The 12,328-nt window shown below is 50.8% G+C and overlaps 4 protein-coding genes across 4 annotated transcripts; all 4 read right to left on the bottom strand.

Moving 5' to 3' along the window:
• Window positions 1–533: 533 nt before the first annotated feature.
• K444DRAFT_526680 (uncharacterized protein) lies at window positions 534–3,294 on the bottom strand (the record flags this gene model as incomplete). The annotated part of the gene is made up of 5 exons (XM_024874564.1): window positions 534–2,018; window positions 2,063–2,146; window positions 2,191–2,262; window positions 2,310–2,422; window positions 2,568–3,294. 5 exons carry the CDS (start codon window positions 3,292–3,294, stop codon window positions 534–536), a joined length of 2,481 nt encoding a protein of 826 aa, XP_024737981.1.
• Window positions 3,295–5,888: 2,594 nt separating this feature from the next.
• Window positions 5,889–6,971, bottom strand: K444DRAFT_526378 (uncharacterized protein; the record flags this gene model as incomplete). Its single annotated transcript, XM_024874536.1, has 3 exons — window positions 5,889–6,317; window positions 6,365–6,674; window positions 6,727–6,971. The coding sequence occupies 3 exons, from the start codon at window positions 6,969–6,971 to the stop codon at window positions 5,889–5,891; spliced, it is 984 nt and encodes a 327-aa protein (XP_024737980.1).
• A 1,536-nt stretch (window positions 6,972–8,507) lies between these two features.
• On the bottom strand, window positions 8,508–9,596 carry K444DRAFT_628165 (putative sexual development protein; the record flags this gene model as incomplete). Its single annotated transcript, XM_024882887.1, has 2 exons — window positions 8,508–9,218; window positions 9,273–9,596. The coding sequence occupies 2 exons, from the start codon at window positions 9,594–9,596 to the stop codon at window positions 8,508–8,510; spliced, it is 1,035 nt and encodes a 344-aa protein (XP_024737979.1).
• Window positions 9,597–10,396: 800 nt separating this feature from the next.
• Window positions 10,397–11,974, bottom strand: K444DRAFT_526671 (uncharacterized protein; the record flags this gene model as incomplete). Its single annotated transcript, XM_024874563.1, has 4 exons — window positions 10,397–10,631; window positions 10,679–11,201; window positions 11,246–11,273; window positions 11,321–11,974. 4 exons carry the CDS (start codon window positions 11,972–11,974, stop codon window positions 10,397–10,399), a joined length of 1,440 nt encoding a protein of 479 aa, XP_024737978.1.
• Window positions 11,975–12,328: the final 354 nt, after the last annotated feature.

Below are 12,328 nucleotides of genomic sequence, written 5' to 3'. Positions count from 1 at the left end.
GGGTTGCTGCCAACGAGAGAAATGAACATCACGTACACGGCTCTCAGCAGGGAATGACAAGCAGCCCTGCTAATGGGATGCAATGTTCAACCTCCATGTTCGCGAACAGATCCAGATCACTTAGTAGAAGATAGTATTCTCATCCATGAGGATAGGGTGAGACCGGGGCTGCAGGAACTTGCTGCTTCACATTCACATCTCTGCGGTGCTTCACCCGACCCCACGACGTATCGAACGGGAAAACAGCCACGGGGAGAGAGTCATAGAAATCCATGATGCATTGAGGCCGTTCCTGCGTTGCGATGGAGCTGAGCTGACATGCATCGACAGATGGCGAGTTAAGTATCGTCAAGGGAACGAAAACGAAAGAAGAAACTCATCCCAAATCAGCAATCCATCCATCCATGCTAATTCCAGATCCCGAGTACCAAAAGAGTGTATATCGTCTCCCCAACCCCATTTCCCCTCACTTCATCCCCCGTCATCTTTTGTCTTACAATTTATCCTCCACCACCGACTCCTCCCATCTCCCACTACACCGCAAACAGCGCACGTATCATCTTATTCGCGGCCTCCGCGTTGCCACCAAGATTACTCTGCTCGCTAACCTCCGGATAGAAGAACGCCGCGACGGCAATAATCACATACGCCGCACACAGCAGCGCGCCTTCCAGATAGTTTGACCTCCCATCCAGCACCAAGAAGTTCACAATAAACGCGCTCACAAAAAGACTCACAGTCTCAAAGAGCGTAAAGTAGAGCGACATCTCCTTGCCCATGCACCATCCCAGCAACACCACGAACGGCGTGACGAAGAGCGCGATCTGGATGGATGAGCCGACTGCAACGCCGATCGCGAGATCCATTTTGTTTTTCGAGGCGACGGTCACGGCTGTTACGTGCTCGGCGGCATTGCCGACGATGGGGAGGATGATGAGGCCGATGAATGCTTCGCTGAGACCCGAGTTACTTGATACCACGGCGTTGATACTGTCGACCATGAACTCGGCACAGACGGCGACAAGGCCGGTCGAGATGAGAAGTAGGAAGATGGCGGTGGTGCGGGAGATGTTCTCTTCTTCGCCCTCGGGCTTTTCGTTGTTGGCTGTGACGGCCATGGATGAGACGCCTGCTGGCGGTATTCGTTGACCTTGGCCAGCGGGGGCGCTGAATGTCTGGTGTAAGCGGTCAGGCAGCGAGTTTGTACGACGAATTCCGTAACGGACACGAGGGATAGGTCCAGCGGTTGGGGCTTGTTCGGTGTTAGGCGTCGGCTGCGTGAAGACGTTCTGTGAGAAGGTCTCTGGGATCCTAGGACGGATGGACGTCGTAATTTTGCTGAGAGTGGAGTGTCTGCTTTTCCAGGCATCACTTTGCATCTCTAGTTCGCTTTGAGGCTCCACGACTGCGAAGTCTACACGACGGGGTGCATCCAAGTCTTCGGCGGCCTTTTCATTTGTCGCGGTGTCAACTCCCTCAGCGATTGTATCGTCTCCGTGACGGCGTGCCTTCTTGCGGTTCTTCTTCTCTTGGCGCTTTCGTTCGCGTTTCCGCTCTTTCTTAGACATCGTGTGGACAGAATTCTTGCGGCTACGGCGAGGATGTTCGTCATCTCCATCTTCAGCGACGTCAATAGCACTAAAACGATGACTGAAGTATGCTGGCTCTTCGGTGAATTGATCGGTTGGCAGGGGAGAGATGGAACTGGTGCCTAAAGATGGAGTCCGGGTTGCGTCCATCACATCAGCGGTCTCCTTAGATCCGAAACTTGACTTGCGGCGACGGCGTCCAGGTTTCATCATCCGGCGAATGCGCTTTGCGGTTGTATTCGAACCGCTGGATCCGTCGGAGTCGGAACTGGAGCTGGAAGAACTGTCGTCCGAGGAGGATTCCATCCATGCTGCTACTGGACCGGGGGCAGACTCTTCGTCGATGATGTGTTGAGGGGTCGACTCGTACATGTATGCGTGGGACTTGAGTTGGAAGAGAAGGTACATCCCATAGACCAGGAGGAGGACCTGAACCGTTAGCTGGTGAAAGAGGATAGCTGAAAGTTACTTACCACACTGGTACCACGGCTGACTTTCAATACTGAGCTCGTTGCTTTGACTTGCTGGTCGCTACTGAAGGAAGCATGGAAAGCGGTCTGGAGGGTCAGCACGGAATCGTCGAAGGACACAAGTAACATACAGGCAACAGCAGACTCATGACGCTGAGACTGAGTAGACATGCACTCATTTGCGTGACAGTGCTATTGTAGATCTGGGGAGGTTAGCATAGTTTTGTTGTGACATTCAAGGGCATCCTACCTGCTCACGGAAACGAAGTCCACCAATCAAAAAACACATGCCTAGAATCAGGAGCAAATTGGCAAGAATGGAGCCGAGGAGGGAGGCTTGGACAATACGAATTTCACCCTGACCTCATTAGCAGGATCCAACCATCTTTGGATAATAGACGCACCTTTGCGAGAGCAATGCTGTGCAGTTAGGAAAACAGGTGAGCATAGGTCTTGTAAAGGTCACGCGTGCATGGGGAACGAAAGAAAGGGACGGATGATATGGGACGCGATTGATATGATAATGCCTTTAAGAGGGCTTCTCGCTCTTTCTTGTCTTGATCTCTCTTGGGAGACATACATGCTGGGGAAGTTAGCAGAGGTCTTGCGTCATCAGGGGATTTGCCATACAAAATAATCAATTCCACAGCATTGCCAAATGTAACGTTCATTAGTGCGCCAATGGTATCGCCCATCCTCTTGGCCACGCTTTCGGTAGCATGACTGAGTAATCCTGCCAACGGGATGATGGCAACCGCGTTCATACCAAATATGATTCCCGGTTGAAGGCCTGCAGCTTTGGAAGCTATGCCAATGGGGACAAAGACCAGCAAGAGATTGATATAGCTAGACAGCATGATGGCTTTACCCGTGAGCCAAAAACGCATTGCGACATTGTGTTTCTTGGGGGCTTCATCCTCTATGACAGCCCCCTCCCCATCAGCTTGCGGAGGTGGAGCTGGTGGCGGATTATCGGACGATGTATTGTCGGCGACGTTGTTCGCGGTTGGTCTTGAAGACTGGTGCGCGATGCCATGTGCGTCGGTCGAGGGGAAGGGAGGCACTGTGTCATTTCGGAGGGCATTCACATTCGAAGCAGTGGTCGAGTTGCTTAGGGGGAGAGTCGGAGTTCGGCTCGAGCTTTTGGAGAGTGGAGAGGGGCCATGCGCTTTGGATTTAGCCCAAGAGCGAATGCGATCTATATACGAGAGTGAGTCGGACGAATCTTTCTTCATCGATGTAGAGACACGCGAGAGCTTCGTGTCCGTGGAGGAATTGATGAGGGGTGGTGCCGTTGGAAGGGCGTGGGGGGGGGAGGGTGAGGTTGAAATAGGAGAGAGGTGCAGGAGGAGAGCACCAGAGGCGACTGGTGATGACTGGCACTGGCACTCTGGCACTCTGGCACAATTGGCGGTGTCTGCGGCCCTAAGATAAGCCTGCAGCAGCTGCAGGGAGTGTGTGCGCCGCAGCTGTGACGCTGAACTGATGCCAAGGAGCGACTACTGTACTATGGGGGATATTCGCGTTCGTGTGCTGCTGATTCGATGAAGGCGACGGAGTGGCGCAGAGCACCCCAGGAAGGCGAGTGAATGTATGTGACAGCTCGCAGCAGCCTCAACACAGTATCCAGAGCGCACAAATGCGCTGTTGAAGCCAGATGAGATGTCTTGGTGATACTGATGTCTATCTCGCACCGACGGCGTGGGCAGCTGCCGGTGTTTGCTCGGACCACGACAGCTCAAGCGCGAGCGGTGACCCTTTCGAATCCGGTGATGTGATGTGACGTGACGTGATGTCGATGTTTCCGCGAAGTGAGGCATCATGGATCATGGATGCGAGGAAAGAGGGGAGGGAGACCCACGCATAACTTGGCGATCACTAATGTGAATCGTCCCTGAGAACAAGCACCTCTTAATCTCGTTCAAGCTTCACTCTACCTCGGAAGATCTCGTCCCAGTGCTCCGGCTGTGGCTGGTGGGCTGTGGCTGGTGGGCGGCAGTTGATAGGGCTGGATGTCACTCCGTTGAGGTCAATGGAAAAGTCGGCCAGCGCGTCGGTACTTGCAATGGGCACGCGACTCCAGGAACTGCGTTTGTTTATCGTAGCGGCCCCGAATCTTAACAAAACACCAGAAAGTATGTTACGAAACTTACGATGCGCGGGGAGCGGCAGGAGACAACATCGAAATTGACTTTGCCTCCGTATTCCACGCTGCCAAGGTGCCCCAAAGCAGGTATTCTCATTTGTGCGCCCTCCAATCGCTGTGATTGCCAAGAGATGTCCACTGCTTGGCATCTCCATTGCAATCCAGATCGCGTCCTGGTGGCAGTGGTAGCAGAACTTCGCGACCCTCTCTGCTGCTGCTCTCTCGTACTGAGTCCTGACAGTCACATCATCTACAGATCGCCCCCTTCGCTGTCTTCTGCATCGCTTTGCTTTTCCTTCCTTGCCCGACCGCCGCAGCCGTGCCATGACCTCTCCAATCACTGTTAGCTCCAGAAGCAACCTCGCAATTTTAGTGAGGTTGATCGTGTGGCTGGTGCGCCCTGCAAGGCTCTCCGGGTCGCGTTTACTGGGGCTCGAAGTCTGCACTGCCACAGCTGCGGAAAGTACGGAATACAACATCGTCATCGAGCAAGGCTGAAGGTGGGCCTCAACAACTCTGACTCTTCTCCTTATCTGCATCATTCACAATCTTTGACTTGATCCTTGGTATATTGCCGGTCTCTCTCCAATGCTCGTACATTTCAACTCGAAAGAGAATGTTCCTTGCTCAGTTGGTTGAAGTGCGCCTAGCAATGTCTGGCGAGTTTGCCTAGTCTTCAATCACCTAGCACCATTTTTTTTCAGCTGCCATTGGTACCACCTTGGAAGCTGAAGGCGAAGCCAAGCAATAAACTATACACTGCAGTTTTTGTATCGTGGACGTGGTCACATGGACGACAAAGTAATCGCTGAGTTGACGGAATCGTCAAGTTTACCATCCACTACACGATACAAGAACATCTATACTAGTGAAAACGACTAAACAAAATGTCACACAAATTGGAGGGATAGCTCACATCAAGGGCCTGCTCCGCTGCCTCGCGCCGGAAATCTATCTCGCGCTGAGATACAATGAAGCCTCAATGATTTTAACCTATACGGTGGAACATATGCTGCGATGAGCTGCGACGAGCAGAAATCCAGAGGGTAGCAAATTGCAAACCTAATTAAAATGAATATAGCTGACACCACGAGAAGGGACAAATGCCTTACATGAAAGTAAAACTCATGATGAAGGACAAAACTTGCAAATTCAAGAGTCTCGGTGACAGAAGTTGAGAGGCTGAATCCGTAAGCCAGAGGAATGAGATCTTCAACACAGACGTAGGGGGGATATATGTCTGTTTCAGCTTTACTGATATCGTATCCATACAACGTCAGTCAACGAACCACGGAGAGGATATGCGATACAGCCCTACTGCCGGCCCAATGTCGAAGTACACATAACATCTGCCGTCTCAGGCTCTTCTAGCAATCAGTCCCGCAATGGCGATGAACTGTTTGTGGTGGCACTGGTGGGTATTGCACTCTGGCAGGAACAAAGAGAGCTATGCCACCAGTGCTTCTTGTCTCACCCGAGGCCAAAACAAACAGAAGACGACCTTTCTCACAAGCTCCAGACACAATTAGAATGCACAAATTACACTTACATCTGCTAGGGTTAAGTCTTGCGAAATCGTCAAGTAAAATATCAGGAACTATAATAATACACTTTGCTGGGAAATCTAAAGATGTTCGTAACCCGGCATCATTCTCTTCAACCGCTCTAGTCAACAATTCCAGATCACTCACACTGCTTTCTCTCCGCTTCCTCCGCTGCTCGCTGTGCAGCAACGGCCTCCGCAACATGGCCCTTCTTGACAAAGCGTTCCTCCACAACCTCCTTGTTAAGAATCCTTAGCTGAGCGATCTCAAAACCAAGGAACTGCTTGACGGCCTTCACGTTAACCCGGTCAGCCCGCATATCCTCCCTGATCATCTTCAACATATGACGGACTCGAGCCTCGGTGTTCTCAAGTTGATACTCGAGGATCTGTCCATACAGGGAGGGCAGGTGGGAAGTGGGTCGTACGGTTGTAAGGCGGGTGTCGTCCCGGACAAATGGGGAACGAGGGCGGTATGAGGTAACCATGGTGATTCGCTCTTGGCCACCGAGGGTAGGCAAAGCTGCATGATCAAGGTAGCGGCCTTGCATGACCACGGCACATCCCTTCTCTGGTCAGTGGGTTCTTCTTCGATAGAAGAGAGTGAATAACTCACTCTCTGTGGACCGCGAATTCTCTTGATTTCACCCGTGCCCGTCTTGATCGCCGTCTCGCCACCTACCATCCCGGCCGTGTCACTCAACATGAGAACACAGACAAATGGATAGCTGTCCTTGTGCCAACCAACAACCGCATCCCTCTCTTTCTCGGGGACAGTCTCGTGATCAAGTCTCTTTCCTGGGATGGAGACATTGATATGTCCAATTTCGTAGTCAATGTTGTGAACGAGGTCGACGCCGGCAATCTCTGAGACAATCCTGGTAACGTCGGGGTGGCTCCACGCTTCGAAGGAGAACTTGGCGTGTCTGCGAAGCGGTTGGTTGTGTATCAATGAAAAATAAAATATGGAGGACTTACTCAGCGGCATAGCCACGAAGCTGAAATGGCGCGAGATCGCAGCCAAAGAAATGCTTCTCCTGGACAATGTCGGAAAGAGCCTCTTTTCTCATGATATCAACCGCTTCCGGGCTGAACAGCTGGAAGGGCTCAGACGCTGCGATGGGAGCGACACCAATATCGGGAAGTCCGAAGCTCTTCATGGTGTGAACGGCAGTTGGCTTGACATATGAGAGGTGAGTCTTGGGGTTGAAGAGGGTTGGCATGGACCTTCTCCAGACATTGGCATCGGCGAAGGCTTCAACCTGGCGGTCGTCGGTGGTTTGAGACGCAACATTCATTATAAAAGGCATTGTTAAAGCGGAGTTGATAGGAAACCGCAAGGGGAATTGAAGGCGAAAACGAGGAAAGATATATAGGAAGGGGTGAAAAATGAGTTGAAGGGGGAGTTGAAGAGGCAGTTGATGGTTCTTCTCTGGTCAGGGTTGTTGTCTGAGATCAGAAAGTGAGAAGGGAAAGCTGCGCAAGAACGTCTTTAAATTGACGAAAGCTCGCTCGCGGAGGGAATCAAGTGAGACGAAGCTCGAGTAAATCGCACCTCCATCGTGTGAATGAATGTTGATGCTTCGTAAGATCGGACGCAGCTTCGCAAAGATTCCGATTTTGGGATATCAACTAGATCTCTTCAAATTGTCTATTTTCAACAGTTCACCTCGAAGCAGAATGGAGTTTTCCTTGCCGAGAGATCAATAAGTATGCGTCTCGTTAGAACAAAGATTGGCACTGCCCATTTGCAGTCATCCACGAAGATACTAACACCTGCAAATATGAATCGTCGCTTGTCATCAAAAATAATAGCTGATTACATCATTCAAGCAGGTGAAGAAGTGTGGCTGCTTCTACGCGAGTTTGAAAATTCCCGAACATTATTGACAACGAGTCATCCATTTAACCGCTAGCGGAAGCATGTCAGCCAATGAGTATTTCAGCCAATGAGTATTTCAGCCAATGAGTATTTCAGCCAATGAGCATGTCAGCAACGCAGTATGTCAGCAACGCGGCAGCCCATGTCAGCAAAGTAGCACGTCAGCAAAGGGGCATGACCATAGTCAACCACACTACGAAGGCGCACAGTTTTGAAACCGTTTCATTTTTAGTGGGGTGGGGAAGATCAAAATCTCACACTTTGAAAAATTGCGCATCGCAACGTGGCCCCATCCAAATACTTTAAACTCAGCTCCAGGCAAAAGAGGAGAAGCTCAAGAACCTTTCCATTGTATTTTAGTGATTCTAAAATTCTAGGATCATAAATCCTAGTTTTATTGCGACTTTTTAAAGACGAGGGGACAGTTTTCGAGGAACTGGCTTAGCGAAATGCGAAGTGGACGATTTTCAAAACTGTGCGCCTTCGTAATCCGTTCCAGGAGTAAGTAAGAGTCGACGTTTAGGGTATTTCCCTACCATAACCATTGCCTTCTCTCGAATAGTCAATGTGGATCACGATCACAGGATTCCAGATGCTGACCACCGCTTTTCACGGAGGCAAGAAGATAAGCCAGAAACTTGCCTTTCTACCGACCATAAATCCATGTGAATAAAATGACAAACACATTTGAAGATTTGTAAAGAAAGAATCTTGAGCCACTCAGCGCATACCAGTCAAGAGAAACTGTTGAGACTAAGGTGAAGCTTCTCCGTGACCTCATGCGTCCAATTATAATAATATACATTAGGCTCCACAATCTCCGATTCTCCCGGCATTCCGTACATCCAAAGACTTCCAACCTATGCGCTGAGCTCGTCTAGTCAACTTCGATCAAGGCTGGCCCAAACAAGGTACTCGCTGCCACATCAGCAGTAGAATTGAACCTCTTGTTCGCACCCGCAACCAAGGCGCCCAGTGTGAGTCCCCTATCAAAACCACTCTGGTATGGGAAACTTGCCGCGAAGGTCGTCTTGTTGCCCGCCATCGTGACATTGCTAACCCGCACACTAACCGGCAAGTTTTGCCCTGAAATATACACCAAAGTCGCATTCGCAGCACTGACGGCTCCGGATACGGAGAACGTCTGCACGCTATTGTTTGCCCTTGGTGTTGACTCTAAAGTCAAGGCCGGGAAAGCCTTGAGGCCAATTACCTCAATGTTTGGGCAAGAGCCTGGCACGATAAACTGGCTGATGGCTGTGTATGCAAATTGCGGGGCGCCACCTGTGAGAAGAGGAGCAGCCGAGGCAACCTTCTTCTGAAGGAAACGGTAGTAGCCGCTCTGTTGTCCTTCTTGGCCGATGATCGATCCAACAATAGGAACAAGAGCGGCTTCGTCTCCTCCATCAGCTGCAAATAGGCCTTGTGCAGCGGGAAGGACCCCCAAGACCACATCGGTGAAGGTTTGCGCGAGAGCAATCGCGGAGCGGAAATCAGAGACAGGGAAGTCGTATTGGCAGGGTTGGATGGTGGTTTTGTTTGCACTGGCTAGGACTCCGTTGGCGGCGAGAACATGGACTTCTTCCTGCTGATATGCGAGTCAGCACCGGCACGAATTAAAGAGATAGTAAATTTGGCTTACATTGATAACGGAAGTGAGAGTATCAATGATATATTTGTGGTTGCCATCGCTGTACCCGCGCACTTTGCTCGTGATATTGTGGACGAGCTCAGTGAAAAACGCCACCTCAAACAGCTCATTGGCAGCAATGAGTTGGAGTGCCTGGACACCGTTTGGCTTCAAGCTGCTAGGAAGGGCTCCATTGGGTGGGGTCCCACCGGCAAGCTTGTAAACCTGTTCCATCTCGGTGGAATTGAGATTTGGAAATCCATTTGCCAGTGGGTAAGAGAAGGGTGCTGCGGCGGCTAGGCCGGCAGATGCAAGGAGTAGAGACGAAGAGCGCATTCTGTTGTACAATATGCTCGGAGTAAGAATTGGGTAGGGTGTTTAGAGGAAGGGAAAATTTGAGGTGAAGGTGAAGGGCGGAGAGTTTATATACATCCCTCGCGATCGCCAAGAGGCATGAGCTTGACATCATGGGTGAATAGGAGCTCGTTCCTGGCAGCGGTGAACATCCAAGTTCTCCCCTTCCTTCAGCGGGTCGTTGATAATGATGCGTAGGATTGTCAGCTAGCGTCTCAAATACCATAAGGGTAAATTCCGTTTTAAGCTCGAATATTCCCGAAAGCCAAGCGTGCAGATCAAGCATGAGTGCGGGTTGAGTTCAATCGGGGCATCGGAAAGAAAGCTTCAATGGCAAATCGCCTTGCACTAACCACAGACGGCTGCAGGTTTTTGGATGCGGACAGGACGCCGTTGGTGGACTAAATCCATCCGAAAGACAGATGTTTCTTGGCAGGCACCATGAGACACTAAAGCTTTCACCTCCGCACTCCATAGTCTATTACATCACCAGCGTCAGTGACATAATAGACTGGCGGCAAAATGACAGTGTCCAGTACGCAAAGTCCAGAAGGCTCACTTATGGAAGACAAAACAAAAGCAGAGCCGAATTTTCGGTGTTCCAGGCCATCTTGGACCAAATGCCAAATATTGACTGAGGACACTGATAAATAATGCCGCTTTTTCATCCATCCTGAGGCTTACTCGTGGAAGCGCCTGGATCTTTGAATCAATCTCTGCGCAACTGAAGGTTTGCCTGCTGCACGAGCTCTTCTCTTGTAGATTTGACATCGACGGAGGTATCATGAAGCGTTGGGTGTTCCCACAGCGAATGCAAAGGTCTCCTTCAGACCTGCTGTTCTCCCATGCTTGATCTGGACCCGAATCCAATTACTGATAGACAAGCCAAGTAGCATCAAAATATTAAAGACCAGGACAGCCACGAAAAATTGCCATATTCTCGGATTCGAGTCGCTGCCTGATATTTCAGAGACATTCATCCCGTATACTCCCGCTATAATCGTAACTGGGGCAAATCTGCGAAAGTCAGCAAGCAACAATGTTTGGGAGAGATGGCCACATACAAGTAAGTAAACGCATTGGTCAGGGAATTCCACCTCGCCTCTCTGTCTCTCTGCCGTACCGCTGACATCTTCTCTCGTGTTTCCCATAACAGATTGGTTTGCTCTACCAGGTGCTGGAAATCTTCCTCAAGAGCAGCCTTGCACTCTCTCGTTATTGGCTCGTCTTTCCCAGACCACCCGTAGCTTCCACCTCGCTTCACAACGTCTAGGGTTTTCTTGATCTCTTCTGCATGCCCAATTGTGGTATCCGAAATGCCGTGAATGCGGTGATCTTCTTCGCGGATGGCGGTGATGATTTGGTTCCAGAGGAAGCAGTCAAGTCGGAGGAGGAACGATACACCGTAGAGAGGGGAGGTGGCTACTTGTGCCAGGTCGACGGACTCAAAGGACTCGAGGTATATTTCTCTTATGGATTTGGGTCGGAGAGGTGTGATTGGAGGCAGCTCGGATCGAAATGGAGGAGGATCGGAGAGGAGTCGTGGGGAGAGATTGATCTTGGTATGTGTGCTGAAGAGGAAGACGCCTGGGGGGATTAGCGTAGTTTTGGCAGATGCGGAGCCAACTTACCAGTCCATCCGTTCCCATCCTCGTCCGGCTGCGAGGGAAGTTAGAGGTTGCCCTCACCTTGGACATTGAACGCACCTGAATATACACCAGAACCTTGAACTTCTCTGCATCTGTTGTTCGAGCAGTTGATGCATCTAATATACCGAATCCCAAACTCACATATGGGGCTTTGTGCCGCATTGAAGGTGTGAAAACATGGCCTTTGCTGTGTATGCTCCATTGAAAGAACCGCGGATCCAACTTCAGACCACCTCCCAGAGTCTCGATCAAGCCGGAAGCTGGGCAGCTTTGGTACTCTGCCATGTATAGCCGTACACTGACACCACCACGATTGGGAGATTCCATAAACCTCTTCAAGTCAAGCTCGTTGTGTATGTCTGGCCATCGTTTCGGCGCGCCACCCTGCGTGATATCCAGCACCGAAACTACCAACTCAGACTGTGCGGTTTCATTCAGTAGGTAATCGTCCAGATCTTGTAGATTGCTCCATCCTGCCGCAATGAGCTGGCGCACGTATTCGAGGTACGGTCGACTGGGGAGGGCCCATTCTTGCAAAGATGTTGGGGAGGATTTGGTTTGCCTTCGTGCAAAGCTCTTGACGGATTTGAAGCCCGAATCGATCCGCTGCTCAACGACGTCGAATGTATGGGTTCGTTCGGGGTGTTGATGAGAGTTGGGATTCGAGTGATGAGCGATGGGCCGGCTTGTTGCTGTGTCTAAGTTAGCCATTCCCGGAAGTGGTTCTAGGGCTTGCGTGGTCCAAGGGATCTTGTTGTTTTTTGCGGGGCAGCGATCCGGGACGGGGAAAACGTTGTCCCGTGGTTCGGATGTCACGCCAAATTCCTTTTCCCTGAATTCCCTGGACCGGGACATGGGTTTCTCGTTAAATGGACAAATATCTGGCTTCTTGCCTTTGATTTCAAACCATCTTCTCCTCCCTGGTCGGAACAGGATACAAGTGGGCCAGTTCCTGCCCAGCGCCCTCCGTTCATACACGATACCTCCTCAGCATCCGACCATCCACCTCAAAAGACGCCGTGAGTGCCAATAACCTGCTCGAATATCGCCTCCCTTTTGTGAGTA

The sequence above is a fragment of the Hyaloscypha bicolor genome (assembly GCF_002865645.1).
Source record: "Hyaloscypha bicolor E unplaced genomic scaffold K444scaffold_56, whole genome shotgun sequence".
Lineage (NCBI taxonomy): Eukaryota > Fungi > Ascomycota > Leotiomycetes > Helotiales > Hyaloscyphaceae > Hyaloscypha > Hyaloscypha bicolor.
The sequence above is the reverse complement of the archived record's forward strand: the minus strand, read 5'-3'. Positions and strand labels throughout refer to the sequence as shown.